The following is a 19,093-nucleotide window of genomic DNA, read 5'->3' on the forward strand; positions in this document are numbered from 1 at the left end:
TTGCTGGGCATAGAAGTTTGGGTTGACATCTGTGGTCTCTTAGAGTCCACAGGACATCTGTCCAGGCCCTTCTGGATCCTCGATTGAGTAAATCTAATAGGTCTGCCTTTATATGTTACTTTCTCTTTTTCCCTTGAAGCTTTTAATATTGTTTCATTTTCTGTATATTTAGTGATTTGATTATTATCTTTTCTTTTCTGGTCCAATCTATTTGATATTCTATAAGGTTCTGGTACTTTTATAGACATCTCCTTCTTTAACTTAATATAATTTTCTTCTATAATCTTTATGAAAATATTTTTTGCTCTTTGAACTGGAATTCATCTCCTTCTATTCCTATTATACTTAGGTTTGGTCTTTCTTGGATGTTTTGTGTCAAGATTTAACATTTTCTTTGACTGATGTATCTATTTCTTCTCTCATATCCTCACCACCTGGGATTCAGTCTTCCATCTCTTATATCCTGTTGGTGATACTTGTGTCTGTAGTTCCTTCTTCCTTACCTAGGGTTCCCATTTCCACATATCCCTCTGCTTGTGTTTTCCTTATTGCTTCTATTTCCATTTTCAGGTCTTTGTTTATTCAACTGTTTTTTTTCTTGGCCTTCTTGGATTTCTTTAAGGGATATATTCATTTGTTCTTCATGGGCCTCTATCATCTTCACATAAGGTCTTTTTTCTTGAGCATCAGCTGTGTTGGAATATTCAGGGCTTGCAGTGGTAGGATAGCTGAGCTCTTGTGGTGTATACTGCCTTGGCTGTTGTTGGCTGTGTTCTTCTTCTGGCATCTAAGTATCTGGGTTTAGGGTGATTATAGGTTTGGGTGCGGCTTGTCTTTGTTGGACGGATATTTTGTTCCTTGGCTTTCGTTTCCTCTCTGGACTTCTGGCCAGTGCAGCCTGTGGTTGAGTAGGGTGTCTCCACCCAAGCTGGGGGCTGGACTTCTGGTGGTCATGGCGGAATCTGGAGAAGCAGGGACAAAAGGCCGGTGTACACTTTGCTCTTTAGAGTTTAGACTATCCTGTGAAAAGCCCAGGTTATCAGGACTATGTTTTAGGTTCTTTTCCCTTATCACAAGCTTGTTATTTCTCCTCTGTCCTTCTAGGACCCCAGGCCATCCTCGGTCAGACAGGATCACTGCCACAGGAAACACTGACAGATCGAGCATCATTCCAGAGTCTTTTGCTTCTTTCCCCTGTGCTGCTGCTTCCTTCTCATCTCCCCTGAGACAGTACAAACCCAAATGCCAAGTTACAAACAAACAGCACAGAATACTGGACAGTGAGGCTCTCATCAGAGGCTTCTAGGTCTATGACTAATTGAAGTCTGGGGAAGGACTCCCACGAGACTTCCCAAAGGTTCCCCAGTTCCCCTGGCACACAGAAGAATTAGCAGCTCTTGATCTGGCCAGAACCCAGCAGTGAGCCATCACAGTGCTCTTAACCTGAACCAGGTGTGGAGCAGAATGTAGCAAGCCTGTTTTCATGGGCTATAAGGTCAAAGGTCAGGCTTCTCAAGACCAGAACTGATTGATATAATGCAAAATGTTATGGGACAGAGCAAGAAGGGTGATGTGGGCTACCTAAGGCTCGCACTGCGGCGCAAAACAGGAGAGTAAAGATGGGAAGGAAAAACACCGTCTCCATGGAGGAAGTTAACTCTGGCCGGTGACAGGTACTAGATTCATAAAGCCAGGGTAGAAACGCTGCAAAGCAAGAACAGGCAAGTTTGGATCTGAGAAAAGAAAGATTGTTCTTCACGTTGAAGTCAGCATCATGTGAAACACACTTCTTCAACAAGAGGCAGAGGTAGGAAGTAAAACAACAAAAATAAGGCCCCAATGCTATACACCAGTGAGTGACTTGACTAGAGAGGTCAAAGCCCATCCTGACCCAGTGAGGATCCTGGGTCCTCCTGTCACACCAGCCAACAGCTAAGGAACGGCAGTGCCGCCTCCCTGCCTTGTTCAGTGACTCCAGGTTTCACACAGACCTGGAAAAAAGCCGGTGGGGTAGCGTGCACCAAGGACCATGCCAGCTTGTAAGTGTTCATTGCTGTTTTTACAGGTGACTGTGAATACTGCCAGTGGGGAAAGACAGCATCGCCCTCCAGAGGTCCCCCTTTGGGGACTGTTGCACTTTGGGCTGGGCATTACTTGAATACTGCTCTTCCTCTTGTGAGGCAGGGGGATGGGGTGCAGGGTGCTGTGCACAGGGCTGCAAATTGGTGTACGGATGCAGTCTACATACAGAAAGATGGCAACCCCCTCTTACCGGGGCACAGGACCATTGTGCTTCTGACCCCACTCCCAGCTCAGGCTCACTCCCTCCCTTAGAAGAAAGTATATGCTGTCTAAACAAACTGCACGTCTCCTCCACTACTTCTGTCCATGCGTCCCTGTCTGATTTCATGGTCCAAGGTGCAAGAGAAAGCCCAGAGTTCCCTAATGTCCCTGACAGCACTTGGATATTTCCTTAGATGGCCTAAGAAAGCAATTTGTGTGCTGCATGGGAGTAGGGAGAGCTTTTACAGGTGCAGTGTTCCCACACACTCACTTCGGGTAGCATCGCTTTTGTCGTTTACAGAAAAGCATTGTGTGGACTCTCTTTGATTATTGATCACTCAGACAAGATTTATTCTACAGGGAAAGCTGAGTATGATGTGTGGTTGACAAGAAATGTGACTTACAAGACAGAAGGAAGAGGGTTGGGGGGGGCTTTCACACTAGGAGGTCCCAGGGGTCTTGCTTCCTTCTTCTTCTTCTTCTTCTTCTTCTTCTTCTCCTCCTCCTCCTCCTCCTCCTCCTTCTTCTTCTTCTTCCTTTCTAGGTGAACCCAGGTCATCAGTGTTAACCTCCTGAAGACTAAACCGTGAGTGCTGGCAGAACACATTTTGTAATCGCTTTGCTAATACACTCTTTGTGCATCCCTTAGTCGCAGTCACTTACCTAGTCACATAATACATCACTAAATTACACTTTGCTGTGCTAAAAGTAAGTATAGAACCCTTCCTTCAACAGTCACTGACTTAGTATGTTATTTATTGCCTGACTGACAGTTAGCTTCAGATCAGCTAACAGCTGCCTGCCATTAATACTTCTTGAACCTTTCAGACCCATACAGGCTGTTTCGTTAGTGGGTTGTTGTTTTTTTTTTAACTAGCCACAGTGACCTGCAACTTGGCATTTTCCATCATAGCTCCTGATGCCCACCTCCCTCCCAGTTGCCTATTTCCGTGTCTGACCCCAACAGCTCTCCTGTGGAAACCTGCCCCAGAGGACAGAGCAGAGGCACCGACCAAGAGACCAAAATTATTTCAGCCAAATGCTTTCTCTGTGATGCTTTTTACTTTACCGTTGCAGATTTTCAGTTGTCGTAAGAAATTTTGAAGGAAAATATGGACCCAAAGAATAAAACTACAGCTGATTTCATCCTGCTGGGACTCTTTCCCAGCTGCAAGTACCCAAACCTCCTCATCTTTCTTATCCTCCTCATCTACGCTCTGGCCTCTGCTGGAAATTCCCTCCTGCTCTTCCTCATCTGGCTGGACCCCCGTCTCCACACCCCCATGTACTTCCTGCTCAGTCAGCTGTCTCTCATTGACCTGGCTTACATCTCCTGCACAGTGCCCAAAGCAGCCACCAACTACTTTACCGGAAGGCAGAGCATCTCCTTCTTTGCCTGTGCCACTCAGATGTTTTCCTTCCTCACCCTCGGCCTCGCTGAGTGCATCTTACTGACACTGATGGCCTATGACCACTACGTGGCTGTCTGTAATCCTCTGAGGTACACCATTCTTATGAGCCCCAAGGTCTGTCTGAAGATGGCCACCTCCACCTGGATCGGAGCAGTTGTCGCAGCCCTTGTTCATACCGTCTACCCCATGAACTTTCCCATCTGTGGCTCCAGGGAGATCAGTCATTACTTCTGCGAGATGCCCGCCATTCTGCGGATGTCTTGTGTGGATACATCGGTCTACGAGATGGTGAAGTTTGTGTCGACCATTATCTTCCTCCTGGCCCCATTCACTCTGATCCTGACCTCCTACGCCCTCATCTTCCTCACCGTCCTCAGGATGAACTCTCCCAAGGGGAGGAATAAAGCCCTGGCCACCTGCTCCTCCCACCTGACTGTGGTGAGTCTCTATTTTGGTCAGGCCATCTTCATCTACATGACGCCCACTTCTTCCCACACGCCTGACCAAGACCAGGTAGGAGCCGTGCTGGGCACCATAGTGACCCCCATGCTCAACCCTCTTATCTACAGCCTGAGAAACAAGGAGGTGATAGGAGCCCTGCACAAGTGCACCGGCAGATGCTGCAACCGGGACAGTGCCGGGTTCCTCCGGTGCTGCTCTCAGAAATGTCCTAGCCTTCATCTTAAACGTGAATCTAAGTCAACTTAAGTCAAACTGGAAATAGAGCTCTGTGAGAAAGGAACATATAAGACTCATATAAACTGGAATTTGCTAGAATGTTCTTGTTCTTAGTCCCATAGCGGTGGCTTCAGTAAACCCTTAGTAAGTGTTACTTATTTGTAAAATCACATGGATTGTGACAATAACATCTGGGCAGAGACAAAGGGTTTTCCTCACTTGTTGAGTCACAAGTCAAGAACCTATTTGCTATCCTACCATTCCCACTTTGATTGGCATTGCTAATTTAAATATCATCCTGTCGCTGTTTCCTTCTCACTTAATCCCTTGAAATCATTTTATGCAATCAAATCCTTCTTTCTTCTAACTGGACACATCACTGACTACATTTAGCAGGAAGAGACATAAATCGCCCTTTCTTGCTACACTTGAAACCCTTTTGTGAGTTGTCAGTGCCGTAGCATTTATATTTATCGAACTAATGAGTGAGCTTATTTCCAGTTAGTGATTATATTCAGTGTGCTTTCTGAGGCTGTGGTGCATGGGATTTTCACACAATCCAGCCGTCTCTAGGTGAAAGAAGCAATAATGAAGCCCCATACCACACACCAGAGACTGAGAATCGCAGGTTCCCCCTCCCCTACAGTCGCAACCTCTTAAAAATAAATGTGGTAAAATAAAAGTTAGATGGTATTTAACCACAGATATAAAAATAGAGAAAATCAATTGTGTTACAGTTGTGAAACCGTGAACAACATTTCAGGCTTAGAAAGTAATAGCAACGTGTGCATGTGACCAGGGACCCTCCCTAAGCATTTTCTCCCTCATCCTTTCCGCTCAGACCATTCGAGGGGGCGTGTGTCACGGTTGAGTTTGCTTTATGTCACAAAAATATACGTTGACAGCCCTTCACCTTCCGGAGGATGATCGCAAGGTGACATGGGATTTACTGTTTGGGGATTTTCATTTTAATTGTGTGTGGTTTTTTTTTTAATAAAGGACTTCAAAGTTATGAGGAAATTAAAACTATGAATTAGGAAATTCTCACTTTAGAAGCCCAGGCACTCGTGCTGTTTTACACCCAAGTCTTAACAGACATCAGCATGACTTCACATCTCTAAACTCTGTTGCGAGGATTTATAAGGACCTTTAAAAGAAGCTAAATATGATGAGCAGCTTGGCCAACATGTGGGCCCCTAGAAAGGGGAGAGGGGCCTGTCTTTGACATGGACTCTGTTGCCTGCTTTTTGATCACTTCTCCCCGGTGGAGGGGGCTGCCTCACCAGCCACAGGGGAAGAAGATGCCCTGAGTCCTAATGCGACTTGATGTGCTGTAGTGAGTTTGTATGGAAGCGCCTCCCCCCACCCCATGTTATCTGAGGACAGGGTATGGGATAGGAGAAGAGAGAGGGAGGATGGGAGCAGGAGGAAGGGAGGGAGGGAGGGCCTATGATTGGGATGTAAAGTGAAGAAGGAAGGAAGGAAGGAAGGAAGGAAGGAAGGAAGGAAGGAAGGAGCTAAATAACTCAGCATTTCAGATATGATAGCTTTCTGTTAAAACGCACTTCTGATTTCCCTTCACAGAACCCCACATTGATGCGATTCTCTGTTTTCTATATATTTTCCATTTCTTTGAAGAAATTAATCTTTGATATCTTTAAGTTCTTCTCAAAATTTTTTTCCAGCTCTACTAAGGTAGGCATGAAGAAGTAACTGCATATATTTACCATGTAGAGTTAGGCTTGATACAAATGCACTTTGTGTGGCAATTCCAGCATTGAAGCATGTAACAGCCTTCATCCCTCGCCCCCACCCCCAGCACTTTTGTGGTCCATATACTTAAGGCAGGTTTAATGTATGACTACTATCCTCCTGATTGAGTATCTCTTATTAGCTTTACACATCCTACTTTTCCTTGCCTCCTAACCTGGCGCCCATGTGTAGTAACTAGCAACTGGATGCCAGGGATTACATACAGAAAGTGAGAGTGGCTCCAAATAGCTTCACTTTCCTTCAAAAAAGACTCAACTTTTTTTCCCTGATGACTATAGGCTTCAAATGACAAACTCTACTTTATGAGTCCACATGACAATATACCCAGCCAGCTGCTGCTACAGGCACTGGTATACACTGGTATATATTCACTAAGTCACTAAAGACAAACCAGTGTGTGAGTAGTTACAGTAAATTTATTTATTTGTGATCACTAAAAGCCAGAGACAACCAATATGACTTTCAACCACTGTACATTTAAACGAACAAAATAGGAGACATGGGCATGGTGGCACACACCTGAAATCCCAAAGCTTGGGGGGGGGAGGGGTCCAGTCAGGAAAAACATGAATCCCAAGTCATCCTTGGCTACATAGCAAGTTCAAAGCTCCCCAGGGATACATGAGACAATGTTTCCATAGTAATAAGACCATAGTCAAGTCAAGCAGTAGTAAAACTGTCCACAGCATTTTAAAATGTGTTTCATTTGGAAGACTGCCATCAGGAGGATACTTTATCATATTCAAATACTGCAAGAGAAGAAGGCATGTTGGAGCATGGAGACCCATCTGAGGAAGAATCTGAGTTAGTCAGGAGGCAGAAGTTGTTGGCCAAGAATGCAAACAGCAAACATTTGTGGCTTCTGTGGGAGTGGGATGGATTTAGGACTGGAGAAATCTTAGCAGCTCCAAGGACATGGTGGCTGCCTTTAATCTCCATATTTGAAACTAGGATGGACAGGGCATCCAGATAGTCGCTTGTGTGAGACAGTGAGTAAAGATGGTGAGTGGGAAGATGAGTTCTGGACAGGTAGGTTGCAAATGCTACCTGAGTTTACAGGAGAAGCTGTTCACTGACCTTCACGTGTTACCTCACCCCCTGGCCACCAACAGAGCCTAGATGCCAACTGTGGTGGTTTGAATAGGTTGCCCTGCCCCCCCCCCCATAGATTCATGTGTTTGAATGCTTGCCCATAGGGAGTGGCACTATTAGGAGGTGTGGCCTTGTTGGAGAAGGTGCCTCACTGTGTAGGTGGGCTTTGAGGTCTCTTATGTTCAGGCTCTGCCCAGTGCAGAAGATAGTCTCCTCCTGCTCTGCCTGCAGGGGTGGGGAGAGGACAGTCTCCTTCTGCTGCCTGTGGGTCAAGATGTAAAACTCATGGCTCCTCCAGTACCGTGTCTGCCTGCATGCTGCCGTGCTTCCCGCCATGATGATAGTGGACTAAAGCTCTGAAACTGTAGGTCAGCCCAAATTAAATGTTTCCCTTTAGTAGAGTTGCCTTGGTCATGGTGTCTCTTTACCTCAATAAAACCCTAAGATACAAACATACAGCAATATGGACAAGACAGTCACGAGTAGCAAGTACTAACACCCTGCCATCTAAGGAGCACATTGCCCCAGATTGTTCAGTAAGGTGTGGGACACTCCAGAAATAGTCCTCTACGTCTCCAGGCTCACTGTGCTAAACTCTGGGGTCACACACTCCAGCTCTCCCTCTCTTGCCCAAACATTTGACTTACATATAAATGACCTCCTCCTCTTCCTCCTCCTCCTCCTCCTCTTCCATCTGTCTCTTGCCCACATGTGCTGTTCTGCAAAGGCCTCACTTCATTCAGTCCTGTCTGTGAATGTTGATACATGCTGAAGATGCTTCCATCATTAAGAATTTCTTTCAGGTACATTGTTAAATCTATTCAGTTCAACCCCCCCTTTCCCTTTGACCTCCTGAGAAGATACTGTGAGAAATTGCCTTGAGTCTTTGAACTCCATCAGCAAAGAAGATATGCAAAGAAAGCCCCGGTGTCTTTAGAAGGCTTCTGTCTTATTTCTGTATCTAAACGTGTATTTCTTTTTTTTGTTTGTTTTTGTTTTGTTTTGTTTTGTTTTTGAGACAGAGTTGCTCTGTGTAGCCTTGACTATCCTGGACCAGGCTGGCCTTGAACTCACAGCAATCCACCTGCCTCTGCTTCCAAGTGCTGAGATTAAAGTCATGCACCACCACCACCCGGCACATATTTCTTTCTTTTTTGCAAGATCTACTGAGAAGGTGTGTTGCTCAGACCTTGAATGAGTGAGAGTTGTTCCAACTCTCTCTACTAACACCCCAGGATGAAATGGTACAAATGGTCAGTAAAATTAATCTGGGGCTAAACTGCACCACAGGTGACACATCAGGACACTATGTTCGCTAAAAACGGTCCTTACATGAAAGCATAAGAGTTGTTCTCCCAACACAGGCACAAATCCAACATATAATCAAAGAAAAACTATGTTTCTCCCAAAAGTTACCAATTCCACAGTAACTGATTCCAACATTATTCAAGTAGGTGAAATAGCAAAGGACTCAAAAGAATGCTGAGACTCTAGACCTAGATGATGCCTACCACCCACCTACTTAGAAATAAAAAATAAATAAATAATCAAAGAAGTGGAATGTGAAACCAGCATTCACTCCTTGAGAAAGAGATAAGGAAACCAATTCTAGTCACAAAAATGTTGCTGAGGCATAAGTTCCACCAGCAAAGTTGAGGGTCTCAACACAGGGAGCATGAAGACACTGAAGAAAGAAATAGTAAAAAGCCCTCAAATCTCAGTGATTTATGTGGGGGGGGGAACAAAAACATTTCCCATTCCCATATCTGTGACCAATGGCAGCATTTCGCCTTAGACTACAACTCAAGTATGAGCCCTCACATCTCTCAATCTAGGCAGTGGCTACCAAGAGAACTCTTCAAGCTACCCATGTGGAGAATGGCAGAAAAGCAAAAGGGAGGCAGGGTTGGTGGTACACAGCAACAGTGCCAGCACTTTGGATGCTTTCGATCTCTCCTTCCATCTCCTGCCTCACTGTCGGCAGTGTTTAGTTCCCACACACGTTGGTGACTGGTTTCTAGGTGTGGTTTGTTTTAGACAATTGAGTATGAAGCAAAGGAAAAAAGGGTCTTTCTGACCTCGGGCCTACAAGCTGAGCCTGTCAACGGGAATTTGTAAGGCTCCGCCTCTCCTTGAGGAGCCATAGGCAGATAATGGGGAGGGAGGGAGCTATATTCCTCAGTGGTGAAGCCACTACTAAGTTGCTTAAGCAAATAACACCCCAAACATGGGTGCAGGCGACCTCAATTAACTGCTGTAAACCACATACAAGCAGAAGACAAAGGGACATGAAACTAGCAGGGAGGCTCGTGGGGAAGAAGTAGGCGTTTGGTGGGAAGGAAAGATGGTAAAAGAGGCTAATAGGGGAGAATATAACCATATATATACACACACACACATATGTGTGCGTGTGTGTGTGTGTGTGTGTATGTGTGTGTGTGTATAATTTCAAAGAGTCATAGAACCCAAATGTGGAAGGTTCAAAAGTAGCCATGATGTCAGCTTTTATAGTCGATGTGTCCATGTCTGTCTAGGAGACTCTCTCTCCAGTGAAGGCTTCCAAGGAGCATTCCTGACCTCTGTCACCTCACATGCCAAACTAAGACCTAAGCATCACTTGCATTCCTGACCTCTGTCATCTCAGAGGCCACACTAAGACCTGAGCATCACTCACTAAAGTCCCTCCCCCTTAATGAGACAGTTATCTTGAAATCCTGAAGGAACACCAGCAGCTATCAGAGGACACAACTAATTGATGTCTGGGGGCCAGATTCCCAGAGGACAACGGCAATAGTGGGGGGAGGGGAAGGGGAGAAGGATGTCCCAGAAGTGTTTATGTAACGAAGGAATCGGTTTCATCAGGCAGCTCCTGTCTCAGATACAGCCTCCCATTTATTCCTCTTCCTGTGATGTCAGAGCCCTGTCGCTGTGTGGTGTGCATCAAGCAAGCTGTCTTCTCCTCTGCGCATCTCAAGCCAATCAACCGTCTGAGTGGGTTTTCCAGAGAAGCCAGACTCCACTCACAGAGGCCACATTTTTCTGAGGTCTTTACTCACTGGATATGGACGGCCTCATAATCTGGTCCTTGCTGAGATGAAGTGAGACACGGTCCCAGGTAAGTCCTTCCAAGGTAGAGTCATTTGTGCCCTGCAGTGACCAATGAGTTTCAGCCACAAAGCCTGAGATGTACAGCTGTGAGTAGGGACAGTGGCTTTACCTGGAGTAGGAGACAGCAGGGGCCAGGCGGGGAGTGAGAGGAAGAAAGGGCCACCCAATGATGTGCTTTCCCGCTGGCCCCACTTCCTGTCCCTCAACAACATCCCAGATGCTCTGCTCCTGAATTGGTTCTCAGTCAAGATCAAGGCGGTGGGAGCAGTGCTGTGGAGGTGACTAGTTTAAATGTACTGGGGCCTGAGAGGGTCATCTTGGGCAACCCTGGTGGTTTATGTTTGAGGTACAACCAATCAACTTCAGAGTGCTATGAGAGTAATCCGCGAAGTGCTTATTAGAGGGCCTCTCATGCTTAGCATGGCAAGCCATGGTCTCTGCTTCAATGGCAACCATCTTTCTTCAGGTTGACATGTCTTCCCTTCCAGAAATGTATTTGAATTTCATAATTCTCTTTAACATCTTTCTGTAACCCTGATCGTATCTGATTGTTCTTCAAGACTAACCTGGCTCAAGAAGAAAGCTAGACAGAGCTCGGCCTGCAACATCCAAGCCTGGTGAGCCAGTCATCAAGGAGAAGACAGCAAACGCTGGCTGTGTGATGCTGACTTAGGACCTGATCACCCAGTGATGAGACAGTACACAGGATAGTCCAAAAGGGTGGAATACTGTTTCCATAGGTGACAGCCACTTTTAACCAGTAGCATCACAAAGGCCATTCACACAGGTAAGCGGTTAAAATAACATCTGAGGGACTCCCAGATTTGTCTCATGGCATTCTTCCTGCACACTTTCCTTCCTCCTATCTTTGTGTCTTTTGGTAATAGATGGTTTTATGCACCAGTCACTATGTGACGGCACTGAGATGCAGACCTGATAAAGTCGGGCTTCTCCCAGGCAGACACATACACAACCGGAAGTGTCTGACATCTGGTACAGCGAGCCAAGCCAGGGCCTGGTGGATGAAGAAGCCAAGCCCCATTCAGTCACTTGGCTACCTAGTCACCTCAAAGCCCATCATCACATGGGAGTGTGCCTCTCTAAGATCAAAGCTAACTTGTCATGGTCTTTAAAACAGCCTGTGTACGCCTTTAATCCCAACACTTGGGAGACAGAGGCAGGGGAATCTCTGTGAGTGAGTTCCATGACAGCCAAGGCTACACAGAGAAACTCTGTCTAGAAGAAACAACAAAACAAAACAAAACCCCACACACACTATGTAATGTGAACTCTAGTGGTTCGGAGACAAAGATAATGATAGTAGGTCAGTGGTAACCATGTATCTTTCTAGTAAGGCCACTAGGATTGGTAGTTGGGTTGTGACAATGTATCTCTCTCTAGTGAGGTGGCCAAGGCTGTGCATCTGAGAGCTCTTCAAGAGTATGTGACAATCTCCAAACCTTCCCAATCCCCTTCCCTCCTTAGCATCATTGTGCTTTGGAGACAAAAGAGCTCTTTAGACTTGCCTTATCCACTCTCTGGAGAGAGAGGATGATTGTACCATCCAGGCCCTAAGGGGGCAGAAGCAGGGCCTGAGTGAGGGTCTGCTAGGACAGCACTGTCCAAGGGGGCTGGGAGCACATTACAACTGATGCTGTCAGGAGATGGCCTGCGACACTGAGCAAAGAGTACCAAGGACCCAAAGAGCAGCCTCCTGAATCACTCATCCTATTACCCCCAATTTTAGAGAGGGGGTCCAAAGTTAAGCATTGAATGTCATTTTAGGTTAGTTCTAGGACATCACACAATTACAATTGGGGTAGTGGCGAGCAAAGCTCACATTGAGCCAGATGGTGTTGTACCTAGGTAAGCAGGTGGGTAGCCACATCGTATGGATGACATTACCCAGAGCCACCAACTGCATGTGTTATCTAACTGGATACCCTAAAACATGTCTCCATCAGGCACACTCAAACTAACAACAACAACAAAATGACCCAGCCAGACACACATTAATAAGATCACCAGCAGAGCCTGAGGCAAATGGTGAGTTCAAGTTTTCTGTACATGATGTTAAAGATTGAACCCAGGGCCTGGAACACGCAAAGCAAGCACTGTGATACACTCCTGGCTCCCGGACATCTCGGTAAACAGTCTAATTACCTTTTTTAGATGTGCTGGCCACACCAGCATGCCACCTTGTGGTCGTATAAATGAATCATTGAGCTACCAAAAGGACAGCATTCAAACAGAGCCTGTTACTAGAAAATTTGTTCGTTTTTTTCTAACTACATCTGAGTAAGAATATCAGAAAAGGTGAGAAAGGAGCAAGAACTGCTCATTAATATTTACCTTTACTTCAAAGACAGTATCTCTGAAATGCAAAGCTCAAGTTCTTGAGGAACAAATTAATTCACACCTGCTAATTTATTTATTTATTTATTTATTTATTTATTTATGTTTTTCTTTTTCTTTCTTTTGTTTTGTTTTGTTTTGTTTTGTTTTGCTTTTCGAGACAGAGTCTCTCTGTATAACCTTGGCTGTCCTGGACTCACTTTGTAGACCAGGTTGGCCTCGAACTCACAGCGATCCGCCTGCCTCTGCCTCCCGAGTGCTGGGATTAAAGGTGTGCACCACCACGCCAGGCTTATTTAGGTTTTTCAAGACAGGGTTTCTCTTGTATTCCTGGCTGTCTTACAGGCCTCAAACTCACAGAGATATGCCTGGCTCTGCCTCTGCCTCTGCCTCCTGAGTACTGAGGTTAAAGATGTGTGCCACTATGCCCAGCTCTACACCTGCTACTTTAATTGACCCACCACGTCATTCTCTTCTGCATGAGGCAGGTGACTGCTGAGCTCAGATCACGCCCATCCTTTCAGGTGGAATGCATTTGTCAGAAATGTAGAAGAAATCCCTAGCATCCTCCAGAACTCTGCGTAGCCCTTGAAGACAGTGACCTGAAAGGGGACAAAGTATCTCTAGCTCCAAATCATGGCTCTCTGGAATCATCTACTGTGTGGTCCATGTATGCATTCTTTTCTGCCCTGACATCCCATGCCAGCTGCCTCACTCTGATCTCCTGCTCCTGAGGTGGAGGCTCCCAATACAAGGCTACATGCACAGCCACCTGTTCAAATCTCAAGAACTTTGAGAAGTACTTACAAACCACCAAATATAACATGAGTGATTGTGTTCTTGTTCTTAAATAATTTAAACACTTAATCATGGTAATTCCTCACCAGGCATTTTTCACCAAAGAATCCAACTCTGCAACTCTGTGTGAATCCAACTCTGCAACTCTGTGTGTGTGTGTGTGTGTGTGTGTGTGTGTGTGTGTGTGTGTGTGTGTGTGTGTGTGTGTGTGTGTTTGCAGATGATCAGGACACCAGAAAAGGGCATCAGATCCTGTAGATTGGGGTGGGGCAGGGGGGTCTTTAGCAGTTGTGGGCTAGCTGCTCTATGTGGTGAACTCAGGTCCTCTGGAAGATCAGAAAGCAGTCTTAACCCCTGACCTTCTCCTCTTCTCTTCAGCCAACTCTCAATGGTACCTCTCTGGTCTTTCCATGCTTGCACTGTCTCACATCAGTATTAATGTCACTTATAAAACATTTAGCTAACCCTGTCCCCAGTCTTTCATACCCAAATGTATTTTCACAAAAGTTGAGTTTTACTCTCAAAATAAAAAGTCTGATCCCAGCTGTCAACTTGGGTTTTCTTTGATTCAGTACTGATTCTCAAAGAATGAACTTCTGATCACATTTCTAGTATCTTCTGTGCACCGCGTAGCTCAACGCTGGGAGTCCGGAACATGAACAGAGGGAACGGGACCTCAGCTGACTTCATTCTCCTGGGGCTTTTCCCAGAGCTGCACTATCTGGGCATCCTCATCACTTCCATTCTTCTGATCTACGTCATCGCGTTCACGGGGAACGCCATCCTGGTGCTCTTGATCTGGGCGGACTCTCGCCTCCACACCCCAATGTACATACTACTCAGCCACCTCTCTCTTATTGACTTGGCCTTAATCTCTACCACTGTCCCTAAGATGGTCATCAACTTTTTCTCCGGAAAGAAAACCATCTCCAAGGTTGCCTGTGGAACCCAAATTTTCTTTTTCTTTGCCCTTGGGGGCAGTGAGTGTCTCCTTCTGACCCTCATGGCTTATGACCGTTATGTGGCTGTCTGCAATCCCTTGAGATATTCAATTATCATGAACCCGAGAGTCTGTCTGTGGATGGCCCTAGTGTCCTGGGGTGGAGGCGCCCTGAATTCTCTCATCAACACCATCTACACCATGACCTTCCCATTCTGTGGCCCCAGGGAAATTCGCCACTTCTTCTGTGAGATGCCAGCTGTCCTGAAGCTCTCTTGTGAGGACCCTTCCTTGTATGAAACAGTGGTGTCCATCATTTGCATCGTGTTTGTTCTTCTCCCCCTGGGACTCATCATGTCCTCCTACCTGCTTATCTTCCTCGCCGTTCTCCGCATGAATTCTCCAGAGGGCAGGAGGAAAGCGCTGGCCACGTGTTCCTCGCACCTGGCAGTGGTGAGCCTCTACTACGGGCCGGCTATGATCATCTACATGACCCCCCACTCTTTCCACACTTCGGAACAGGACGAAATACTCTCCATGATTAACACCATCTTCACCCCGATGCTCAACCCTCTCATCTACAGCCTGAGGAACAAGGAGGTGCTTGGTGCCCTGAGGAAAGTAGTGAGTCGGCGATTCGTTTTAAAGTAGAGCCAGGTATGGTGGTACACCCCTCAACCCCGGCCCTTTGGAGACAGAGGGGGATGGATCTCTGAGAGACTAGGGCACCCTGGTCTACATAGTGAGTTCCAAGCCAACCACAGTTACATGACAGAATTCCTTCTACCCACAGAGATGTGTGGCTCTCGTCCCTCATCAAAGAAACTCCTTCTCTGTGGCAAATGGAGACCATTATAGAAAACCACACTGGTTAAACTGCAGAGAACAGCTGTTGGTGGGGTGCCCAGTTCCATCTACAGCATAGGTCCCACATCTAAGGCTCAGGGAATGCTGCTCTGGAATTATAAGAGTGATCCCACTCTATTCATATACCCTACAACACCATCCACGGTCAACTCATTAATAGATGTTTCATGAGAATGTGCTCTGTAGCTAATGTTGCCATATTCTCAGGAGAAACCTCTTATTTTTCTATAATAGAAATGTACTGAGAGGATGGCTCTGGGGTATGAAGAGTGGTGCATTGTGGGAAATCAGTGATGCAGATGGAAGCTGGCAGTGGACAGTGTTTAGGTGCAATTCGCTGTTGTCCTTCAAGGAGGATTGGCTCCTCAGGAAATGGTCATGTAGTGGATGGTGAATCAGAGAAACTGTGACCACAGCTGGCCAGGCTCGTTAATTTAAATACAGTAAGTGTGAAAAAATGTTGAACTCCTAGCTCCATACCATGTAGCCCCAAACCAAAAAAAACATGGACCAGCTTTGTTTTCATATGATAACCTTCCCAGCTCAACATGTTTAATGAAAGCTAATATGATCTACTATTGTAGGGTCCCCACAAGGAAAATTCCTCAGGTTCTTCCTCCTTATTTCTGTCTTTTTTCCTGCCAGTGTTCTCCACAAAGGAACGGTTAACAAGTATTACTGATCTAACACGTGATGTGAAAAATGGTCTCATTGCTCTGAGTGAGCTCAAGAGGGAGCTTGCCCTGGGCCAGCCTCACCTCTAAGGGCAATGCGTTACCCTGATGGAGAGATGTGCTCTCATCTCCAATATTTCAGGGCTTCACAGTGCAGGGGCAAAAGCCCAAAGCCGCTGACCTGCTGGGATCACGCCTTACTCGTGAGGAGCTCCTCACTCATCGCAGAAGGTCCCAGGGTAGAGGGACCATTCCCTGCCCTTCCTGGGCTGAAGCTGCAGCTGCTGACACCCTGAACAAGGTCTCTCAAACAGGAGGGTGAGATCCCAGGCGGAGTTACACTTCCCTAATAGACTGGTTCACAGTGTGCAGAAGGTTAGCGTCTCAGTGTGGACCACAGGAAGTCCAGGGCTGAATAACCAAACCCTCTGGGTCAGACTGCAGGGCGTCTGCAAGGCTACTGTTTAAGCACCAGGACCTAAGGTGTCCCAAGCTGTGTTAGGGACTTTTTTTTTCTCTTGTTGTGACCAAGTACTTGATAAGATGCAACTTAAGAAAGGACAAGTTTGTTTTAGTTCACTGTCTAAGGGCACAGACCATCATGGAGGAGAAAGCATGGTGCCTGAGAGGAGAAAGAGCGGCTTGCTCACATCTGGGTGGGTAGGAAAGAAGAAGAAAGAGGAAGTTGATGCTTACACAGCTTTCTCTCTTTGTTTTTAGTCAGTCCAGGACCTCATCTCATCATTGGGATGATGTCCAATGTGGCAGGTCCACTTCTAATCTTCTGAAAATGCCTGGAGACACACACAGTGGTACAAAGATGTCCCTCAATAATGTCCCTTAGAAGTCCTAGCCCAATCAAGTTGACAATGAAGATTAACCGTCATATACACCGTGTTTGAAAAGTTGTAGGCCAATAGGTGAGGGAGCTGGTTGCCAAGTTTGACGATCTGAGTTTGAGTCCTGGGACCCACATGGTAGAAGGCGAGAACTGACTGCCACAAAGTGTCCCCTCACCTCCACATATGCTGAGAGAGGGAGAGAGAGGGAGGGGGCAGAGGCAAATAGACACAGAGAGACAGAATAAAGAAATGCTTTAAAGAGTCATTAAAGAGCACAGAACCTCAGTTAAGAGAAATAAAGGGGTTTTTCCCCACTTGGGATGTATTATAACACAATCTAGGTAATACAGCAAATTATTATTACATATTTCAATTTACTAAGAGTAAATTTTAAACATTCTCATTGGATGTGATATTTGGGTTGATAGATAATGACAGTTATCTTGATTAAATCATTTGATATTGTTACATTCCAAAACCATAGAATACTTTTTACCACATAAGCATAGCAACTGTAATTTGATCAATTTTTTAATTAAATTTTTTAAATAAAAGATTTTTTTATATGTCAAATGCATTGGGGTTTTATTTTTTAAGTTGTTCAAGAGTAACAATAGGAAGAAAAGAGGTATGAGTGTTGCATGGCCGCTTTGAGGCAGAACACGCCACTGAGAAGCAGATGGCCAGAAATGAAGCCTTCCAAAGAAAGAACAGGGGGTTGTGTGAGGGCTGAAGTGGAAGACTGAGGTATGAGATTGAGGTGGGAGGTTGAGGTGTGAGGCTGAGGTGTGCAGGCTGAGGTGAGAGGTTGAGGTGGGAGGTTGAGGTGAAAGATTGAGGTGGGAAGTATGATGCTGTAGGGATGAGATGGGAGGGTTGTTGTGGAAAAACAAAGGTGTGAGAGCTGAAGTGGGAAATCTGAGGTGAGAAAACAGGTATGAGGGCTGAGGTATGAGGGCTGAGGTGTGAGGGCTGAGGTGTGAGGGCTGAGGTGGGAAGGCTGAAGTGTGAGGGCTGAGGTGGGAAGGCTGAGGTGAGAAGGCTGAGGTGTGAGGGCTGAGGTATGAGGGCTGAGGTGTGAGGGCTGAGGTGTGAGGGCTGAGGTGGGAAGGCTGAAGTGTGAGGGCTGAGGTGGGAAGGCTGAGGTGAGAAGGCTGAGGTGTGAGGGCTGAGGTGGGAGGGCTGAGGTGGGAGGGCTGAGGTGGGAAGGCTGAGGTGTGAGGGCTGAGGTGGGAAGGCTGAGGTGTGAGGGCTGAGGTGTGAGGGCTGAGGTGGGAAGGCTGAGGTGTAAAGGCTGAGGTGTGAGGGCTGAGGTGGGAAGGCTGAGGTGTGAGGGCTGAGGTGGGAAGGCTGAGGTGTAAATGCTGAGGTGTGAGGGCTGAGGTGGGAAGGCTGAGGTGTGAGGGCTGAGGTGGGAAGGCTGAGGTGAGAAGGCTGAGGTGTGAGGGCTGAGGTGTGAGGGCTGAGGTGGGAAGGCATGTTGTCTGTGAAAGATCACTTAATTATCCATATGGAAAAGTCAACACGTTGGAAGTTTTCTAATTGTAAAGAGTCCCCATGAGGCATGGAACTTTTCCCTGGGTGTCCTTCAGGCCCCTGATGGTACGGATCCCTAAGAGCTCATCAGCAGAGTGTTTATGAAAAGGCTGTGGTGCTCTGAGTGTGTGCTGCGGACTGTCACTGTTTGTCAGAGCTACCCACCAGGCATCACTCCACACCCCAAGCAGAGAGTGTCAGGAGAGTGATAGGGCCTCTGGAGAAGCGTCCTGAACCATCATGGTGGCTCTTTACCCCACTGGGATTTGGTCCTCCTCATCCTTAATTCACGTCTAGAGAATGACTTCATACCAATAAACAAAAATAATTATCTCCACTGTTGCCAGTCAACATAGGGGAGTACCAAAGCTCACTACAATGTCTCAGTTCCTTAGAGGTAATGTAAAGCAAACACATTTTCTGGTAAATTACAATCGTGGATAACGCTGACTAAACACTCTGACATTTTAAATTTCACTTATAACTGACTGAGTGAAAATAATCAGTTTAATATCACTCCATATATTATTACAGCATATAGTATGGTAATTATATTAAGGAAAAAAGTAAAAATACTATTACTGACCATCTCAGAGTTCAGATTTCCTCTATGTTCCATCTGTGGAAAACACAGTTTTTACCTGTAATTATAATAAGGTTTAACATTATGCACTACACTTTCATCATTTTCATCATCCTTACATTTCACCACATAACGTAAACATTTTTAAGGTC

The 19,093-nt window shown here is 46.1% G+C and overlaps 2 protein-coding genes across 2 annotated transcripts; both read left to right on the top strand.

Moving 5' to 3' along the window:
* Positions 1–3,395: 3,395 nt before the first annotated feature.
* On the top strand, positions 3,396–4,403 carry LOC311586062 (olfactory receptor 2T27-like; the record flags this gene model as incomplete). The annotated part of the gene is made up of 1 exon (XM_084761875.1): positions 3,396–4,403. The coding sequence occupies one exon, from the start codon at positions 3,396–3,398 to the stop codon at positions 4,401–4,403; it is 1,008 nt and encodes a 335-aa protein (XP_084618001.1).
* A 9,751-nt stretch (positions 4,404–14,154) lies between these two features.
* LOC311586343 (olfactory receptor 2T2-like) lies at positions 14,155–15,090 on the top strand (the record flags this gene model as incomplete). Its single annotated transcript, XM_084762305.1, has 1 exon — positions 14,155–15,090. One exon carries the CDS (start codon positions 14,155–14,157, stop codon positions 15,088–15,090), a length of 936 nt encoding a protein of 311 aa, XP_084618431.1.
* Positions 15,091–19,093: the final 4,003 nt, after the last annotated feature.

Source organism: Acomys minous (genome assembly GCF_964271855.1).
Source record: "Acomys minous genome assembly, chromosome: 16".
Taxonomy (NCBI): domain Eukaryota; kingdom Metazoa; phylum Chordata; class Mammalia; order Rodentia; family Muridae; genus Acomys; species Acomys minous.